The following is a 20,844-nucleotide window of genomic DNA, read 5'->3' as shown; positions in this document are numbered from 1 at the left end:
GTAAACAAAGTAGGAGAGTGGATTGTTTACACGTCTGCTACAGGTATCTTAGATATTTCAGCATTTTTTTTTTATCTTTACTGATTTGGCTAACTTAGCCATTTTATTATTATTGAACAATAATTTAATATTCAAGCCTTTTTAGCTGTTTTACCTGTTTAAGTTCTTGGGCGTAATGCAGCTTAGTGAAAAACTCGTGCCTGTGGCTCCCGTGCACGGAAGAGGGGGACTCCGTCTTCGCTCGTTTAGAAGCGCTCAAGTAAAATGTAAGTTTCTTTTACCTGGTGGAGTCTGTGTGGAGTTGTGGCAGTGCTAGAAGCCGGTCTTTTCTTACTTTCTGGAAGATCCTGCTCAGTTGTTGCTCACTAAGCATCTGGCGGAGTAATGGCGGACAAATCGAAACTTAAGGAAATCAGGTCAGTGGGAGCGCGCATTACGTCATTCCTTTCAAATTCTCCCCCAAAAAAATGCTGGTGCCGGACCGGCACTGCAGCTTTCAAGTGACAATTTAGCGCTGTTAGAGGTACTTGTAATGAATATGTCAGGGCACATTGTACACATCATTAAAAATGTGTAACATATTTATGGTGGAAAATAAGTATTTTTAAGGTTGTAAAACTCCTTAATGCACCTTTAACTGTTTAAGCTGTCGAGAGTCGCTTTAGAAAAATTTAATATTTAGTGGCTCTGACCACCCTCGGTCATCCAAACATACGTAAAGTTTTCCGTTTTCACCTAAAAAGGTCGTGTAGTTGGGGCCTTTGACTGAAGCTAAAGCTGTATAATGTAGTGCTGATTCCTGGCTAATGTTTAGTCCCCTTCATTCACGTTAAAGGACAAATATGTTGTCAGCAAAGTGCTACTCTGTGAGTAAAGTGTTTTCTGCTCTTGATGTCTGTAGAACAGCTGTGAACAGATGAACCTCTCACCTTGCAACGTTCCAAACGAAGATGGCAGCCAGACGCAGATCAGTGCAGCTTACAGCCCTTTCAGTTTTTCTCTACTGTTAACTAGAAAGTCACAAGTAACTTTTCCAGTAGAGACTGAAGGGGAGAGTGATTGCCTCGGATCATTAGCATCAGAAGCTGCAGGGACGACACCTGGAGTGGAAGTGTAAATGTATTTCAGTAACAGAGAACAGATTAGCTTCCCCAGGCTTAAATAACCAAGGTGTGCTTTAAAAAAAAAAAAAACAACAACAGCAAAAAAAGTTGCAGAAGCACCTCAAACTTTTTTCTGGGGTTCGGGTTGTATATTTTAACAGATAACAGGAGTTTTTCCTCATCAAATATTTTACAACGGCCGCCGTTGAATTCCTCCAGTCACACTACAAGCGGCATATTGGAAGATGTTAAGGCGAAGCCTGTGGGCAAGTTCGTGCCCCGCAAATTCACTCACACCTTTTCATTCCACAGCAGGGAGAGAAAATACGCTTCAGTGTAACCACGCCGGTCGCTATAAAACCTTTCACCTGTCTGAGAATGAACTGCATGACTGGAAAACAGAGAGACAGAGAGAGAGTCTAATAAAGCAGTGGCAGAATCCTTCCAGTACCTCAGCCTGTATGATTGAGAAACGCCGTCTTCTCAGCAGTCTCTGAAAAGAAACCACTTCTTCATAAAGCGTTAAAAGACTCTGCTGCTTCGCCTCCTCCTCCTCCTCCTCCTTCTTCTTCTCGCATACAGTTTGTGGTTTCTGCTGGAAGGTTCAGGCCATTTAATTGTCTTTCTTCTACAAGTTAGCAATCGGTTAAATCCTTTGAAATGCAGTGTCAACACAAGTCTCTTCTCTCATTTTCCCAGTAGCTATAGAAGCTGGGACTAATTGACTTTCTCACCCCAGCAGAGTCGTGCTGGATTGAATACTTAAAAAAGAAAAAGAAAAAAACATTGATTTATGCCAACGTGAGTAACAGCAAGAGGAATATCCTACACTCTATCTATACGGTAATTCCCTTTTCACCAGAAAACACATCACATAATGGAATTTTAAATAACTCTGGACCGGCTATGTCTCCTGTAAATCACTATCAAGACATGTTTCCTTTTTCTGCTGAATTATAAAAGACAGATTTCATGTATAATGAATGTTGGAAGCAGTGGGGGACGTGGGGAGAGCTGCGAGTGCACCTTACTGATGATTTATGCTGATGCCTCGCGTTGAAGTCTCTATAAATAAAAAAAATAAAAAAAAAAACTTGCATAAATGAAGCCGGGAAATTAACAACATAAAATATGTTTGCGTTTGAGCGCGTGCATGTGTTAATTGCTGTGAAATGGGAAGCTGACATATGAGAGGAAGTGAATTCTCCCCGACATATTTCTCCATTCATCACTGAAGAGAATGGTAGGGATGCAACCGTTCCACTTTTTTGAAGTATGAATGCGAAGGAATAATAAATGCCATAAACTCCTGTTCACTGTTACTCCTAACTGGTATTGGTGCTTTCCTAGTAGCCACGCCCCCTCCTCAGGCCTACCAGCGTTACCGGAGGGGGGGTTGGGTAGGTGTGACCCGGCGTGCTCGCCGTAGCTTCAGCTTGATTGTCATTATGTGGTTTTCCAGTCAAGCTCCCAGGAAACACGCTGCCGTATGTCTTTCCAGCATCATCTCTGCTTTCCACTTATGACTCGCTCTGAAAGGAAACAGGTTCTTCATTTGACTCCCCCGCTCACTCGTTTCCGTTCCATCATCGGACGTTAAAGCTGTTTTTCTGCCGCCCGACGTACAAATGTTCCCATATATGATCCCCTCCCTCGCTGTCACAATCGATACCGTCGTGCGAAATGGGATGGGGTAATTTACATGCGCTGCTTCCCCGAGAATCGGAAAACCTGTTTAGTGGGGGGGGGGGGGTTGAAATTTGCGTGTCGGGATCAGCCCTTATGGGAGATGACAGTAGTTTATTCAAATTGACTTTGGCGACGGTGGCGAAGGGAAAGTACCTGTCAGAAAGCATTGGGGGTCCACAACACCCCCCCCCCCCCCCCCCCCCCAGTCCTCCACCGGCCCCCCCACTGCTGTGAGCAAGCCGCCTCGCAAGCGGCAGAGGAGCAGTTGCAACTGATGAGGCCTGTTAATGCCCCCATTATTCCAACGCTGGGGGGATATTAGCGGATTAATTGCTCTTGATTATAGACGCGCTCTCTGAATTATGATCGCGCTGGAGAAGGACCGTCGCAATTAGCCGATCGTTACAGATGGTCAGCGGGCTCCAAACTTTCACGTCCGCTTCTGTTTTCCACCCTCAAGGAAATTGGTTTTGATTATTTCTGGACTTCACAATAACACCAGGTATCTGGTGCTTCCAAAAAAGATATTTCATTGTTTTTACTGAGGACGATGATCGTGTCGGCTATCAGCAGCGAGACATCAATCAGCAGAGCCGCTGATTAGTGAAGGAAGGATAGCGTCGGGCTTGTGCTAGTTCTGCGACATAAACAACAAAAGTTTTATTTGTGCAATTTTTTTCGATCTGATTTCAGCATTAGTGAAAGAAGGGGATGATCGATGATTGTATTTCAGGGACCAACGGGTGTGGCTGTAGCTGTGACTCTGACTGATTCGGGAAACTTGTTTTTCCAGTGGAACCAACGCCAAACACTTCAGGTGGCTCTCTGCTAAAGAGCCAAGCTGCTAAAGCTTGGCTCGCTGCTACATACCAGCAGATAATATGAATCCAGACTGAAGTTCCCGCACAAATCTGGCCATCTTTGGAAGAAATCATCTCGCGTTGACTTCGTATTGCACTTCACTTTTCACTGGCCAACTGTTACTCCATACCTGGCTGCAACAGGCATGAAGTGTGAGGCTCAAAATCACAATTATCCAGGAAAAATTGCCAGAAGTGAAAGTTCAACCTGTCAGACAACTAAGACAAGATTTACAACTCCCCCGGCATGTTCATCATTTAGCTTCAAATAAACCGTCATCTAAAACTGCAAGTAGACAGATTGTACATTCTGTTCTTGGGTCTGTTTGGTTCACTCTCACTCCACTGTGGATGGAAATAATTGAAAATGAGACAATGAAAAACTGTCATTACACCTATAGAAGAGGATAATTGACTGTGTTGTATTTGATTTTTCAGAAATAAAATTTTAATTATTAGATTGTTGATTTTGTACCTCACTTTGACTGTTAGTCCGTCCACATATTTGTTGTAGTTTCTTTTTTCAGTATGGCTATATTTTATTGCCTGGCATTGACATGCACAGGACAGACAGTAAAGGTTGAAGTTATACAGTCAGAGAATAGATAGCATCATCCATCGGCAGTCACTTTATGGCCATGTAAGCAGAATGACTCCAGATTATGACTAGTTTTGCTCTGTTCCTGTATGATGTTAGATCATTTAAAGCCCGTAGACCTCTGACCCTCTGTCCCGGGGCCGAGGAACTACTTCCCTTCATGCTTCGGATGCCACAGCGTTCACCAGACTCGATTCAAACGAATGGATCATTAAGCTCAGTTGAAACCTGATAATGAATCATTGATTTGAAGGGCAGTGGTGCAAAGAAACTCAAACATATAGATTGGCTCCATAGCAGAACAAAGACTTCTACATGGCTGCTTATGTCAAGATCAAATACACTGAAGAAGATGCAAGGAGAAATGAATGATCAGGATGTGGCGATTAGATGAAAAGCTTCCAGAAATAGACGAGACTCCAGGAGTCCCCTGGGTCCAGACGGGGCTGAGGATCGCTGAAGAGCCTCCCGGATCGGCGGTGACGGGGTTAAAGGATGAGGGCACATCTGAGGCTCTGAAAGGCAGAATGACAGAATTACAATGGTTTTTAAAGAGCAGGCAACAAAGCAGTGATGGGTTCAGGAAAGCCACGGGCAGAAAGATCGTCGGACAAAAGGAGTCACGACTAAACTGTGGATCACGCGTGATGAAGCGATGGAGAAAATTTGCATATATTCACCTTTAGAGGAGTACGGAAGTGAGGTTAATGAGCAGATCTTACTTAATGAACACGGAGATGCTTTGTAACAAGAGTCTTTGCTACAGGATAGTTAATGGCTGCATGTATAATATGAAGAACTGGGTTTAAAAGTTCATCTGCATTCTTCTATAGTCATCCTACTAATTTGAATGAAAGAGAGAATCACATGAGAATAACTAAGTGTTTTCTAAAAAGGGAAACTATTTAATACATACATAGCAGGATTAATAATGTTGCTTCGCAGTATTTTCTGTCGAGACTTGTTCTCACATTTTGGGACGGTCGAGTCATTACCAGTGTTCTCAGGGTTTTATTTGACTTCTGTGTCGGAACATGCACAATGTGGGATTTGTCTGGTTCAGCAGCCAATCCCGACAGGAGACGAGTCAGCCGAGGCCCTCCGTGTTTTTCTGGTAACATCGCCAGAAGCAGCATGACGCCGTCAATCATTCAATCTTTTCCCTTTAAAGTGCCGGTCCTGCTGTTGGAGTTGAGCTAAGAGGAAAAAAGATCCAGACACAATACAGTCCCCCCACACCACTGTATCTCTGTACCTCTTTAACCTGATCAGACACTCTGTTTTTGTCACAATCCAAGATATGCCTTAAATAAATAATGTTACTATTGTTTCATTTCCATTCACGGAGCCTCTCCTGGAGCTGTGCCGAGTTCCCACAGGGAGGTTACAGCTCCCCACTCTGGATACATCCAGTTTTTTCCTGAAGATATTCATAGATCCCCGAGTGGCGCTCACACTGTTCCTGGAGCACCGACATAATATTGACATGCGGGGCTTTCAGGATCCAGTCGTGTTTAATTTAATATGTCTACTTATGTTCTGTTGAAGATTGCTGTCGCTTTATTCCCCATGCTCCTCTGATATTAAAGCAATTTACCTTGTTTGTCTTCTCTTTATGACATTTTAATGATGGTTTTCCATATAGTTTCTGTTAGAACCCGAATCATAAACATTACCTAGTCATCTGGATTTCCCTTCAAATTCAATCTAACTCAGTCTATATAAGGTACGTGGACCAAACTGGCCCATAAGAGGCTCCAGTCCGGTCAAACCGCCAAGCAACTGCTCAAAATTTCAAAGAGTTATTATTATTGTTTTATTTCTTTACTCATTTCTTTGTAGTATCAGGCACAACACAACACTGAGACCTGAGCTGAGATCTGTATCTCTTTATCAAACTGGCCTCAAAGCCACGCAGTCAGGGCGAGTTTGATGACATGCATTAGACAACAGCTACAGGAAACGTTTTTTGGACGTTTCACTGTATTTTGTACCAGACAGTTTCATTCAAATTGACTTTATGTTGAGATTGCAGTTATTTTGGCACTATTTTACCGATCCAGTCCACTCAAGATGAAATTAGCCTGAATGTGGTCCCTTAACACCAAAATTCCTGTTTTGCACACATTAATGGCTGCTCTGAAATCACAGGGTATTCACACCTGCATGCATTTTATATTCACCAATTAGTCTCAAGTGCTTGCTTTCTGGACTGTCTGAGGAAACCTGGACAAACCCCATGTTCACACAGGGAGAACATGCAAGCTCTGCACAGAAAGGCTCCCGAGCACAACACCTGTTTCAATGAGACGAGCCTGCAAACCACTGCACAACTGACAAAACAAATGATCCATATTTAGTCCACAGAATCATGAGCCTGGCAGATATTTTTGCAACAAAAAACATTTTCTCTGTTCAAACTGAGCAGTGAAGGAAAAAAATAGATTTGCCTCGATTCTTCTGTCACTTCTTGGCTGTCGGAGGCGTGCGTCAGAAGATACATCATGTGACTGATTCACACTTGGCTCACTTTCACACCTGAGGGCAGGAACGGACCCAAAAAAATCATCTCAATTAAAAACTGACTTCCCCCAGCCGCTCCTCGGAGAGAGCCCGGCCGCCGCCGCCGCCGCCGTTAAATGGCGGCAACCATGTGAAATAAATGCGATGTGTGATTCCTGACAGCCATATAGAAAAATAATGAGCAGCCATCTGTCAGTAATCACCAGCAGGTTGCTGCAGATGTGCCACGGCTCGACGTGAGCGCAGCTGTGAGCGGGGCTTGTTCGTGGCCGTGTCGACAAGGTTTTCCTCGCTGCTCAGGTTCGTCCTTGACGAACCTTTGATACGCCCTTGAGGAAAGAAGTGGGAGCGTCAGAGGAGTTTGTGATGTGCTGATAAAAGCATTGCTGATTTGAAAAGCGATGGGTGGAACACTCGGCGATGGCATCATTTCTTTTTAAAGGGTCAAGACGTTGTTTTGTTCCCAGACGACCCGGCGGATGCGGGTGCAGACTGAAGAGCTTCTTCTCCGAGGAGATGCATAATGTTAAAGTGATTTATCCTGGATCTCAGGCCTTGAACCCTGGCCCGCTGTGCACCGTCAGATCCTGTCGACCCTTTTAAGGAAAAGCTTTTGACCCGTTGGTATAAGACGGCGGTATCCTTTCTCGGGCTTGTGTCCGTCTCGACGCCTCCGGATCATCCGCCCGAGTCTCCATTTGAAGGACGTGGCGGGCGAGGATTTGCTCTGGTAAATTTGTTTTCGAAATCCCTCGCATCACGTGCCCTCCACTCCTCCACGCCATCCTCGATGCATTATTCAAACTCACATCACTCACCTTGGGGAAGAGGAAGAGGGGAGGAAGCTGTATAGTGTCTATACACGCTCGCTGAAAGAGAGGTAACGCTTATGCATCCCAGCTTCAGACCATTAAAGCAAGAGGGGAGTTTATTCATAATGTTGGCGGGCAGGCTGGAGAAACTGGCCATGTGAGGCACGTCAGCACGCCTCGGAGAGAGACTGGCAGTCATTTGGTAACCGTTAGCCCGTTCTACTTCGCAGGCGGCCATATGTTACTGTAACACAGCCTCTCTGAGTGTTTGGCTGCAGTCGGTGTCTGGGGTCCTTCACTCCCATCACTTTCTCTGCTTTCCAATGGTTTCTATTGCCCTGCTGCTGGGGTTCCTCTCTTTTTAATGCTCTGCTCATCTTCCTTTCTTTACTTTCAAATAACACTTGACTCAGATATACTCCTTCTCAGGAGAGGCACGGGCTGAAAACACTCGACGACAGGTCTGGCATTGCTGTTACACAGTATGAGGGAGGAGGAGGTTGAGGTCGATGGCTGGGCCCATTCTTTAACACATCAGAGATTTAATCATTATTTCCTAATTCTACAACTTCATGCACATTATTGATATTTGTGAAGATCAAATCCTCTAAACTCTTTACATTTTAACTTCTCTGAAAGGTCAAGAGGGAAGAGACTGAGGCCGAATCAGTCAGTGTAGCTTAATGTTGCTGATAAGACCCTGTGAGATGCACCAAAACGTTCAGTTTGGTGAAGTTATGATAACAAAACCCTGACTTTAACCATGTTTATGAGAGGCTGGAGAGAGAACCATAGAGTTGCACCTTCACCTTTCTAGTGAGCATGCAAAGCTTTTATTGAGTTTTGGGGATTTGTATGATGGTATTCGGAGCCACTGAAAATGAAACTTTTTGAAAACCATTCCCAAAGTGGAACTTTTCAAGTTGCTGGAAAAGCTGCTGCCATGCATGGTTATCATTAAATAATTCTTCTGTGCATGCTCAGTAGATGGACAATAACAACGTTTGCCTCCAGAGTGTGAAGAGTCTCAGTCCAGATTCTCCTGGAGAACAATCCAACATGGTCATCTGTTCACAAGAATGTTTGCGTACTCCATTTGTTAATGTCTACAGTGTATTGTTCTCTGTTTGAATGGTTTCATTACTAAAATGAGCAACAGCGCCTACGAGCGGCCCAACATAATAAACAACATTGTTTTCAGTGTTTCTGTAGTTTCCGAGTCAAAAGTTATCTAAAACAAAAAGGCAAAATTGATTTATTCTCTCTTGAAATGCTGGGTAATCAGGCTGTTAACTTTCCTCTGACGTCAGAAATCTCTTGCTGTCCTATAAATAGATTAACCTGGATAAATCTTCATTATTCTTTCATCAATATCTTTCTTATTCCCCACACTTTATTAAATAGTATGCTGGTTCGGTTTGACCTCACCTGAACCATTAGACTGTCTCACTTACTTGTAATTAATTAGACAGCAGAATGAGTCACTGTATTTGGGGAAAGTCTCAACAGACTCCAGCCTTAGTCAAAACTTAAAATCACCCTTAATTAAAATGGAAGAAATTAGGGAATTGGAGGGCCGGCTCACAGATGTTAGCTACTTTATTGAATGAATGACTGAGTTTAACATCATTTGTATCAATAGTAGTTTTAGTGGACGATAACATCAATATATATATATACAATAAATTTACAATATATGTGGAGCGAAAATAAATACAGAAGATAATGTTACTGCGAGAGTCATGTCTGAAATGGCACTTATTGAACTATACACGAGGCTGAACAGCAGCTACTGCAGACTCTGAGAGTTTGCCGTTTGAACACGCCCCCCGTCTCGTCTGGGACCGACCCCGCGGAGCGTCCGGCCGTTTACACTTCCAGCAGGTAACAAACCGTTATACAAGATAGGAATCAATCAAATTACAGTCGGCGGCCCAGTGTGTGGTTGTGTAACCAGCCTCGGTCGTCCGTATAATCTGTCAGGAGTGATGACAGAGGAGGGTAATAAGGGGAGAATATTCCCACCGTCATTGTCACAGCGGCTCTCCGGGGGGGGGGACGCTCCTCAAGGAGGGAGGAAGACGCTCCGGAGCTGCTGGAGAAACAACCAAGGATGTTTACAGCAGGAGCAGGGATCCAGGGGGGCATTCGCCGCAGGATCCCCACCCCCACCTCCACCCCGCTCTGTTGCTTGAAAACAAGAGCAAAAACAGCCCTCACACCTTTTTTTTAGACGTGTGCTTCCTGCTTTGTGAAATTTTTTTAGCTTTTCCCTTTCCCTCTTGCTCTACACGGTGTAGCCGGCTTCCAGGAGCGGAGCCGACACGCGCTCCTAAATACCTCCTGTGTGTTATTGCCAGTCTCTGTTATTTATTTATACATTTATTTTGACCGCGCTGCCATTGCTCACCATTTAGCCCCGGCGACAGAAGACCCCGGCCTCTCAGACACACTTTCACTGGGCACATGACAAAACCCAGCAGCTGATAGCAGAGCTGGCCTGAAATCAGAAAACGACGAGATAAATCACATCATCGGGAGCCCGTGCTGTCGGACTGTGTGCCTGTGTGTGTGTATGTGTGTGTGTGTGTGTGTGTGTGTGTGCGTGTGTGTGTGTGTAAGCACAAGGGAGCCAATACAATGAAAGTATCGAATTCACTCTGGATGAAGACTGCACTGCCGGCACTTTCTACATGAATCCATGCCCGTCCAGGGATCATTCGCCATGGTTAATTTAGTCCATTTGCTTCGAGTGGCAATTTCAAGCGAGTAATCACAGCACCCCCAAGAGGGGGACAGGTGCGGTGCACTCGGAGAACAAAGCCTCTCCATCTCATCTCGCCTCTCTCCTGTCCCCTCCACCTCCTCCATCCCCTAATGCACGCCGTATTCCCCGTGCGGCGCCGCTGTAATGCACTGCAGGCTGGGAAAGACAGCAGCGCCCGCTGGAAGGAGTGCTGTTTGCTGTTTTCTGCGTTTGGAGGATTTGGGGCAGGCGGAGGAGGAGGTGGGGCGGTCCGGGATGAAGGCTGAGCTGACAGTGACACATGGAGGCTCCGCAGGATGCAGGAAAGACACGTCCCCGAGTCCCGCGGAGACCGGCTCGGGCCGGAGCTAATAGCAGTTATTGGCGAGCTCGCCGGGCCGCGCCTTCCCCGTATATCCCTCTATTAAGTGAGTCTGACTCATCCAGAAGGATGATGGGAGGGCTCAGCTCCTGCCCCGAATGGTAATGAGACCGAGCGTACCGCCGTCTGATCACTGCGTGTGTGTGTGTCTGTGTGTGTGTGTGTGTGTGTGTGTGTGTGTGTTGTCTCCCAGAGCCCACCATCATCACCACGCTGCCCTCCACGCTGGACGTGACGGTCGGGGAGAGCGTGGTGCTGCCCTGCCAGGTGAGCCACGACCCGTCCCTGGAGCTCAAGTTCACCTGGTTCTTCAACGAGCAGGTCATCCGATTCGGGAGCAGCGGAGGCTTCTTCGAGAAAGTGGGAGGCGTAAGTCCATCCTCCGTCATTCAGTGTTTGTTTTTGTTTTACCTTGAAGCTCGCCAGGCCTCAGGAGTGTGAAACAAGCTGCTCCGCAGGCCCCCCAGGTTAGCACTCTGGTACTGGAAGCTCCCTGGCTGCTGGGGAGAGAAGCGTCCAGCTGAGGAGCCTCAGAAGCTGAGAGGTCGCCTCGTATGTGGAGCCCAGTGTTGCGTTTGGATAACCCGGACATCCGTCAGCTCCGGCAGGCTGACGCATCACATGCAATCCCCGAGAGGGCGAGCGGCTCCGGGAAGTGATAACAAACAGCCGGACCACACAAGATTAGTTCCTGCTGGTCACCTGAGTGTGCGAAACAATCACCAGGCAGCCGGAGAGCACCGAGCGGCTTTTTCCTCCTCCTCACCTTGGAAATAGGAAGCTATGAATTCACGTCAGACATGTTGCCTCGGTAGATATGAGCAGCCTCGGTCCATCTGTGTCCAAAATGAGGCAGTGTGGCGGTGAGGAACTGCCACTGGCACCAGAGGTTTACCTCTGACATGTTTGACTGAAATCTGCTGTCTTCATCAAAAACGTGATGTCGGTTTGTCAAAAGTAGATTTTTAACACAATTGAACTAAACTTTACATTTTTTCCTCTTATTTTTCCACTCAGACTCATTTCAAACATTGAGAACGTTTTTTTTTTTTTTTTTTAAATCAAAGAAAGAAAAGGTATATTTGGCCAGTAGGTGCCAGTGTTTTAACAATCCAGTTATACAAAGTTCATGGATTTCTCACAAAATCCAAACATTTCCCAAATGCTATGAGCAAATACCTCAGTCAAAATCAACTACTGGAAAAAATTTAACTTTTTCTGGTGTTCTGAACACCGAAGGCGCATTTCTGTCCTCAAGCAGCAGCAGTTGGTTCGAAGCCTCTTTTGGGTCCAAAAAATCACGTCAGTGGAAGCTTCTGATTCTGATCTGAGTGTAAGTGTTAGAGAAATTGCTGTATTTGACCTTTGATTTGACATTCCAACATTTACAATATGCCACAAAATGAACCATTATGTGTTCAGTCCCCGAGTCATTAGAAGAAAACACATTCAAGTCAGCAAGTTTTTTTGGCCAATTACTATTCCAAAACCAAACAAACAGGTTTCTTCTTTTTTTTCTCCATATCTTCAGGGTGTTTTCTCTCTCTTTTCGGTTTCTCTTGCATCCTCCATTTCAGCTACACTGAAACTAGAATCCAGATTATGTGATGTGACGTCGTTCAGCATCTTCTTTCCAATTTTTTGGCTGAGGATTTGCTCTCTCTTTCTTCCAGTAAACCGCAATGAGTAGAATTAGCTCAACACTCTGATTTTCAAGATATGGAACTGAATTGCAAATCGATACTCTATTTTCAAACTTTTTTATCAATATTGGTATACAGATTTTTTTCCAGTCGCTTCTATAAATTCATGAGAATCCTCGGTAAAACTTTTGTATCTGGTGATTTTATTCGGTACTAAACCTGAATGATATCGTGTAAACATGGAATGAACCATTTGATTGTCGTTGTTGGGGGGGGGGGGGGGGGGGGGGGGGGTTTAGGGCTGCATCTCATTAGGCAAATATATCGACACACAATCCTGCTTTAACACGGTTCTTGATGAAAACACCTGATCCACGACCTTATTCAAATCCTGTTTCCAGATTTTTGCATTTCCAGTTTGAAGCACCTCCGATCGTGTGTGTGTGTGTGTGTGTGTGTGTGTGTGTGTAGTGTCATGTCGCAGCTCCGACACCATGTTTTCCACATGAGCCAGACTACACCATGAATAATGAAACACACAGACCTCATAAAGTTTGCTGCAGGAATCCTCGGCTTTTAGGTTGCTCTTATTAAAAGGTGCTCCATAAAAAAAAAAAAAAAAAAAAGAGGCATTGATTTATTTCTGGAGCCTCTTCAGAGATTTCATTGAACAAAGGTCGAGAGGTGACTGTGAAGATTCATCGGTTCATCAATATTATACCTCTCCTTCTTTTAGCGGGGGTCATAATAAATTCAGCCGCAGTGCAGAGGGAATGTTTGTATCAAGTATATTATTTATGGCCAGAAAATTGCTGCCTGTGGTTTTTTTTAAAAAAATGAAATTTACATACACACTCCGGTGCCAGTCGGAGGCTGTAAAAAGCTTCGCAGCTAACATCTCAGCATGCCTTTTCTTCTTCTTTTTTTTTTTTTAACGCTCTGAAATAATTTAAAGGCTCCTCTTTGCAAAAGCGCAGTGCAGAGGTGTGTTTCCCTGTTTCCTTTATGATTTACCGTCTCCTCTGCCTAATGAATTGCAGCTCGTCTGCTCTCACATTGATTAAGCCGGCAGCCGCTGCACAGACTCCTCGCTGCCATTTATTACCCAAGCTGCTCCGCTCCACTCGGATAAAAACGATAATGTAAGGGTGGGGACCGCAATTAGAGATGGAATGAAAGGCCCTCTTAAAGAACTCACCATTAGGCCGACCATTAGGCTGCTCCGTATAACCCCGGCTGCTCCGCACCACAGCCCGAATCAAGTTTTTAGAGAGCGAGAACATTTCTGTGATCACGGAGATAAAACAAACACCGCGAACCGCAGACTTGTTCTCTCACCTTCTTTTTTCTTTTTTTAATGTGTGTGTGTGTGTGTGTGTGTGTGTGTGTGTGTGTGTGTGTGTGTGTGTGTGTGTGTGTGTGTGTGTGTGTGTGTTTGAACAACAGCAACATTCTGCAGGAGACATCATGGTCCGAAACATCCAGCTGAGCCACGCGGGGAAGTACACATGCGCCGTGCAGACCAAGGTGGACAGCATCTCCATCGCCATCGACCTGGTGGTCCGAGGTGAGACTCTGTAACGTGTGGCAGCCTGGAGCAGAGAGTCATGCCATCAGTCCGTTACCGAATGTTTAAGATGACAACGACGTCCGTGATACTGCACAAAAACCTCAAGAGTTCTTTACTGTTAAGAAATGCAGTTCCACTTATAATTAATAGAGGGTTGACTGCAGTTGTTACATTTTCAATGGATATTTTTCAATGCAAATTCAGTAGTATAAAAACCAAAAGATCATTAAATTCATTAAGTCATTAAAAAAGTGATATTATGATATTGACTCAAATATTTCATTACATTATTAAATTTCAAATGGAATTATTTATTGCTACAGCAAAGCACAGGTGCCACATTTAGCCTGGTTTGGTGTCTTTTTTTTTTTTTTCACAATTTTGTTTATTCATTTTAGTACACCGGGAGGTCAAAGATTCACAGTACATGTGACTGACGGTGTTACAGGTTTTTCAACAAAACAACAACAAAAAACAAAACAAACCAACAAACAAACAAAATAAATAAAAAATTAGAACAGGGTGGTTGGTCTGGTCATACAGTGGTTCAAGGTCATGCTGGTATGTATAATAATGATGGTCTCAGTCTTTAAAGCAGCGTAGGGATGGGAAAACAAAGAGCACCGTAAAGACAGAGACAGAGGATGGGTTTCTTCTGCCATCTTCTCCGTGTGACGTCAACATGGGAAACAGAGCGTTTTCACGGGAATGGGAGGGGCTGCCTCTCTGAGCAGCAGAAACACGAGGAAAGCTCAAACACGCAGGCACGGAGGGAAAAAACGCTTTGGGGGTGTTTTAGGTGAGTACATAACTATATAACAAGGTTAAAACATAGAAAAAGTGAATTTTGCATGATACAGCCCCTTTAACATAATGAAACCAAAATACTGGATCTGGACAGGCAGTGTAGTTTACATTAGACCTGTGAAATTCATTTTAATGAACATTCTGGTCAGTTTAATCTGAATATCGATAAAATTAATGCATGGTAATCTGAAGAAGTAAAAATTTAATAATTATTCAGGCTGTTTTCGTTTTATTTTAAAAAAAAGTACAAAAACACTGCATTGTGTTTTTTCATTAATACAAAGTATAATACCAACATTTCATGTTTGTAAAAATGTCTTTTTGTATCTTCAGACTACAAAAATATTTTCCTTCTCACCGTTCGCGATGTCCGCAGCTGCTCTTTGACTTTACTGGTAAATCTGCTTCCGAAGCCGTCGACACACTCTGAATAAATTACACACTGCAGTTACTTCTTTTAAAACATTCATGTTTTCTTTGTTATTTTTACACCTTGCAAGGTCAACCGGCGGGCTGGATCCGTCTGGCACCCTCTGGTTTCCATGGATGAGGAGGGTGCAGAGAGCTGGGGGGGTTTATTCAAACACACAGTTAGGATGTGAAATTATTATCAGCAATGTAAAAATAAGTTGAAATTTTAAAATAAGAAGTGCAAACATAAATGAATTGAGTGAACATGGCTATGTAATGTGGCAATTTATCAATTTACAGTTAAACCACTTTACATAATAACTTTGCCAAAAAAACAACATTTTTGTGGGGTGATAGTCAAAAGTATATAAAATAAGGTCAGCATGAGTTGTTTGTGTCTTCAAGGACAGATGAAAGATGATCTGACTGAACGAGCCACGAAGCTAAGATCCTGTGGACTTACCATTTCTGGTGTAGTGTCAATAACCCAACAGAATACTGGGCCAAAAAAAGAAAAAAAAAAAAACACTACTAAAGTATTTAAAGTTGTATTTTACACAGAACTCCAAGTCCTAAAATGCTAACTTATCAAGTTGACACCCTCTTGTGGTACAAAGTGGTATTGCAAGCAAAAAAAAAAAGTTACGAGATTATATTACAAGTTTATCGAGTATGTTGTGTTTTGGTTGATCACCTTTATTTCATATGAAAAAAACAGATGAATTGTGAAAAGGTTTTGAATCTGGAGAAGACGGGAGTTTTCCACCGGTTCATGTTTACTCTCTCTCTCTCTCGCTGTACTTCACCAGCGAAGAACTAAAAGGATGAAATTAGAAAGTGAGGCGAGCAGAAATTCTTCTCCTTGAGCTTTAAAGGAAATTTACTGTCTAATTAGAGTGAATGGCTCCCGAAGGCTTCACACTGAACTGACTCCGCCGCCGCAGCCGCAGGTGCTAAAAACCAGCGCCCCTCTTTCTCTCCATCTCCTCCCGCCACCTCCGCCACCTCCATCTGTCTCTTCCCAGGTCCCCCCGGCCCCCCCACCACCATCCACGTGGAAGAGATCTCCGACACCACAGCCTCTCTGTCCTGGAGGCCCGGTCTCGATAATCACAGTCCAATTACGGCGTACACCATCCAGGCCAGGACGCCGTTCTCCCTCGGGTGGCAGGCCGTCACCACAGGTGAGCGCCGCCCGGCCGGCCGGACCCCTCCCCCTCCCCCTCCCCCTCCCCCTCCGGTCAGGAGGAGGTGCTGCTATGTTTGGTTCTGTCACTGAACGCCATGTTATCGCTCTGCTGGGAATCCTGACACACGGGCGTAGCTAAACGACAGCAGGGCGTCATTTACCCCCCTCCCCGTCATGAATCACACAGCGTGCACCGTTTACCTTCGTCTATTTATATTTTTCTGAATTAAGAACACTCAGGAGGGATAGTTTTGCCATCCTCAGTGATTCGCCACGCTGGGATCGTACATCTTGTGACCTTGGGAATTTCCACTTTGGGTGGAATCAGATGGATTGTTTTTCTGTAATTTCTGTGTCTTTTGATGCTCCGCCAGTTCTCAGTGAACAATGGGAGTAAAAACATGCATATTTATTGAAAAGATTAAAGAAATGCTGCCAGATTGTTAAATATCTGTTATCGTTTGGGCGTCCTTGTGAGGAGATCATGTGGAGGAGAACCTGCTGCTGATGACACTGAAAGTTTGGAGAAAGTTAAGGGAGACTCACTTCGTGTGTGTGTGTGTGTGTGTGTGTGTGTGTGTGTGTGTGTGTGTGTGTGTGTGTTCCTTCAGTTCCAGAGGTGGTGGGGGGGCACCGGCTGACAGCTACAGTAATAGACCTGAGCCCCTGGGTGGAGTATGAGTTTCGAGTCCTGGCGAGCAACACCATCGGGACCGGAGAGCCCAGCAAGCCGTCCGAGCAGGCGCGCACCAAGGGCACCTGTACGTACACACTCTGCACGAGAAATGGATCTGTGACCACAAGGGGGCGCTTTCGAGTGAAAACAGAAAGATTGGCTAATTTGCAAACAGTGATTAGGAAACAGTGACAGTAAATGTCTTTAATTAGTCCTGTTTTCATCCATCACATCCCGAATAAACACAACTCATCATATTTATCTGTTCAAAACATGTCTGCCTTAATTATCAAACAAAAGATAAATCAAACATAGTTTTGGTCATACTTACTGAGCAGCATCCTTAACTGATCACAGCCACATTTTGGAACAAAAAGCCTGAATGTCTTCATATTTCTGTCATTTTGTAATAAAGTGTTGTTGAGATATTTTATATTTGCATTTTTGGATATAATGTCTTTCCTAGCTTCTGCTACTTTAAGTAACTGTTGATTATTTCTGCTATAAATAAACAGGCAAAGTAAAACAGCTTTCAGTTGAGGAGCTGCATACAGAACAGCCCAGTTTCATCTTGAGAGTAAAATAGCAACATGATAACCTTCAAATTAATTCTCTCTGTGTCGTCATGCAGAGAATCCATGAAGGAAATTCTAATGTTTTTAGAAAACAACAAACACATGGTGAGCTTTGGTCCACACACCATACGTTTGACACCCCTGGAATAAAATGGAAGTTATTATAATGCATTTTCATTTTTTAATGGATTAAACATTGCAATGCATTTACATTCAAAACAAGAAAGTACTGTATGTTACACCAATCACCATGTTCAGCATGTATAACAAATTATCACAACACGGAAAAAAAACAACATTATATACTAGAAAATGCAGGTGTGAAAATGTAAATAATGTCACAAGCTGTTTTCATCCCCTTCTAATTTTGTCACACATGAGATGAATTTACCTCTTTAGATGAGTTAAGCAAAAACACAAAAGTCCATTATCAATCACAGTGGTTTGAAATTCACTACACGTTGAAGAAAAGAGGAATTTGCATGAACAAGTCCTAAAATTGAGAAGTCAAACTCCTAGTTTGGTTCCTCCGATTGATTTAATATGTGTTTTGAATTTGAAATGTTCATTTTATTCGTTGTATTCATGTTTTGTACCAGACCACACAAATCATGAAATAACTGAATACTTTGGGATCAGTCTTCTTCTTTTTTTGAGCTTCTTGACTTTCTAATTTTTCCTACTTTTAACTTGTCTGAAAAGATTTCAGCCCTCTTGATACGTCTGAGTCTTTTTGTAAGATGTCAGAAACGCTGAAGCCCTCTGGTTTGAATCTTTTAACATGCTTGGTGTTTTAAAAGCCTGTCAGACGATCCACTGCGTCAGATCTGCATGTGAACGGTAACCACAGCTGGCAGACGAACGTAGTGGAAGTAAAAATGGAAAAGTTCAAGAAAACACATCAGCACAGAGCCGAAACTGCATCGTAAAGGGAGGTTTCACACTGTCAGAGTTGAGTGAAGCGTTTTATTAGAGAGTGCGATTCAGCTAAAATAAGCCCGTCTTTTTATTCTGCACATTTTTTCCAAACCACGTTACGCCCCAAAATATTCTCAGTCTGTCTTGTTGTCTTCCAATCATTAGTTTGAAAATCAAACTAAATATTAAATTGCTTTCATTCAGATTTTATATAAAGTATGGATAGAACACTGACTATATCAAATAAATAGTTTTTTTGGCTTAGCTGCAGATAAAACAGCCAAAATCATGGCGTTATCAGTTGTTATTCTCAAGTCCTTGAAGGTCAAAGCTTTGTTTGACGTGCAGTGCAGCTGCTTCGAGTGAAACCAGACTTGCCCTTAAACCTGGAAATCTAAACCCAGCGGAGGGCATCATCGTCGTGTCCGTATCTTCCCAGATGAGTTGTGAACATTTGCCGATGACACTTTGTTGTTCTGCAGCGTTCATCCAATCTTTCTGGTCTCTTGCAGCGCCGAAGGTCACGCCGGCCAACGTGAGCGGAGGTGGAGGCAGTCGCTCCGAGTTAGTGATCACATGGGAGGTAAGCGAGTCCACATGGTGCCCCGTCCAGCATGGTGGCGGGGGGGCTCGAGCTTCATCAATAACAGCTGAGCAGCCTCATGTATGGCATTTCATTTTTAAGAACAGAAGGGCAATAACTGCTGCTGTCGCCCCGCGGGGGAGAAAAATGCTTTGAGGTTTCAATAAGATAATAATTAAACTGAACGGCTCCTTCCAAGTCCCAACTTCCTTTTCACTCCTCCTTTCATTTTTTTTTCTTTCTTTCTTTCTTTTTGCTGGTTTGCTTCTACAAAGCGGCGGCGTATCAGCCCGCCTCCAAAAGCCGCAGTTTATTCATTCTGCTCCGAATCACCGGCTCCTGCTGAGAAACGTCTCACAGAATCACTGTCGAGGTTTCAATGTGCGAAAGTTCAATGAGAGTGTAACTTCGGCTTAACAAAGCTGCTATTTTCTCCACAGTCCTGAATTTTCCCCAGGCTTTTTTTTCTCTTTGACATTAAAGCGGGGACGGGGGGACGAGGGGGGAGAGACCTACATTTGTAATTTAAACTTTTAGCCAGAAGAAACAAAAAGGAATGACGGGACATGCTGAACAGAACCAGAAACCCGGAGACGAGCTCTTGATAAGAAGGGAAACCTGCTGACAGCTTTTTCATTCTGAGAGCTGTGGATTAAAAATCTGTCCAGAGGGTGGCGGTATAAACACAGCTAGTATTTTGCTAATTAGGAGTTTTTTCTAAGGCGTCATTTACACAACGTCTCAAGTGAAATTGCATTGTTTGTTGTGAAATGACACACGTCTTCAGAGAAAAATAAATAGAATAATGAATGAAAAATTAATAATCTATTAGAGAATCTTTAATTTATCTGAAGATAAATTTATCAATAAGGAACCAATCAGCTCAGTAATGAAACACTGCAGAGGCAAATAATTCACAGCAACTGATTCTTTGGTGGCATTCTTGAACCAGAATTTTACCATATATTATAATATAATCCAATAATTACAACTTAATCCTGTGATATTATGGGTCAGCTGTTGGAAATGAGCATTAATGTGTGTGTTACAGCAACAGAAGGAAAAAAAATTCCGGTCCAAGAAAGCATTTTCCAGAATGTAACTCACATTTTAATTTCTGTTTTTACAAGTGATTCATGTAACAAAACATAGTTGTACATACCATCTGGGACCAGCAGATGTCACTGTATGACAGCAGAAAGCTGCTACAGTACCACAGAGAAACCCCCAATACTGCTGGATTTGACAGAACAAGAAAAACGGTGCTGAAAGTAAAGATCTACACAGCAGAATCTAAACTACTACAGAAAGTAAGACATTCTTGGGAATGTGAGACAGGAAAAGCAATTCAGCCAATATTTTAAGCTATTATTTCATCTTCTGAATGAATGCTTAGTGACAGTGGGTTTGTGCAGTATGTCTCCATATGCAAACTGATAAGTGTTCGCTTTTTTTTTTAACCTTCATTTGTACCAAACCAAATGTTTTCAGGCAGACATATTTACAAATCTAAGCCACAGTTAAGTGTTTCTTCATACAAGAAGTAGAAATAAGTGCTGGGGCGACTCAAAAAATCTGAAACAAACATGGTCCAAGACCAGATACCCGTGGGACGCCACAGCACTGGAGGAAGTCATCTGTGTCGCTGATCTGCCATCAAGGTCCATTTAAACAGTAATATAATAACCTAAAACAAACTGCTATGATCCAGCTGACAGTACATTTAAAGCATTTTGATGAAGACGGATCATTAAATAAA

At 43.5% G+C, this 20,844-nt stretch overlaps 1 protein-coding gene across 3 annotated transcripts in view; it reads left to right on the top strand.

Moving 5' to 3' along the window:
* cntn4 (contactin 4) overlaps window positions 1–20,844 on the top strand; it is a 200,745-nt gene that overhangs the window by 174,605 nt on the left and 5,296 nt on the right. For all 3 annotated transcript variants that reach the window (XM_030091110.1, XM_030091111.1, XM_030091112.1), the window contains 5 exons: window positions 10,907–11,082; window positions 13,803–13,923; window positions 16,170–16,328; window positions 16,945–17,094; window positions 19,015–19,085. In XM_030091110.1, coding sequence (XP_029946970.1) covers window positions 10,907–11,082; window positions 13,803–13,923; window positions 16,170–16,328; window positions 16,945–17,094; window positions 19,015–19,085 — 677 coding nt within the window. The remainder of the gene's footprint in view (window positions 1–10,906; window positions 11,083–13,802; window positions 13,924–16,169; window positions 16,329–16,944; window positions 17,095–19,014; window positions 19,086–20,844) is intronic.

Source organism: Salarias fasciatus, chromosome 5, assembly GCF_902148845.1.
Source record: "Salarias fasciatus chromosome 5, fSalaFa1.1, whole genome shotgun sequence".
In the NCBI taxonomy this organism is placed as follows: Eukaryota; Metazoa; Chordata; class Actinopteri; order Blenniiformes; family Blenniidae; genus Salarias; species Salarias fasciatus.
This window is presented reverse-complemented; position numbering and strand designations above follow the sequence as displayed.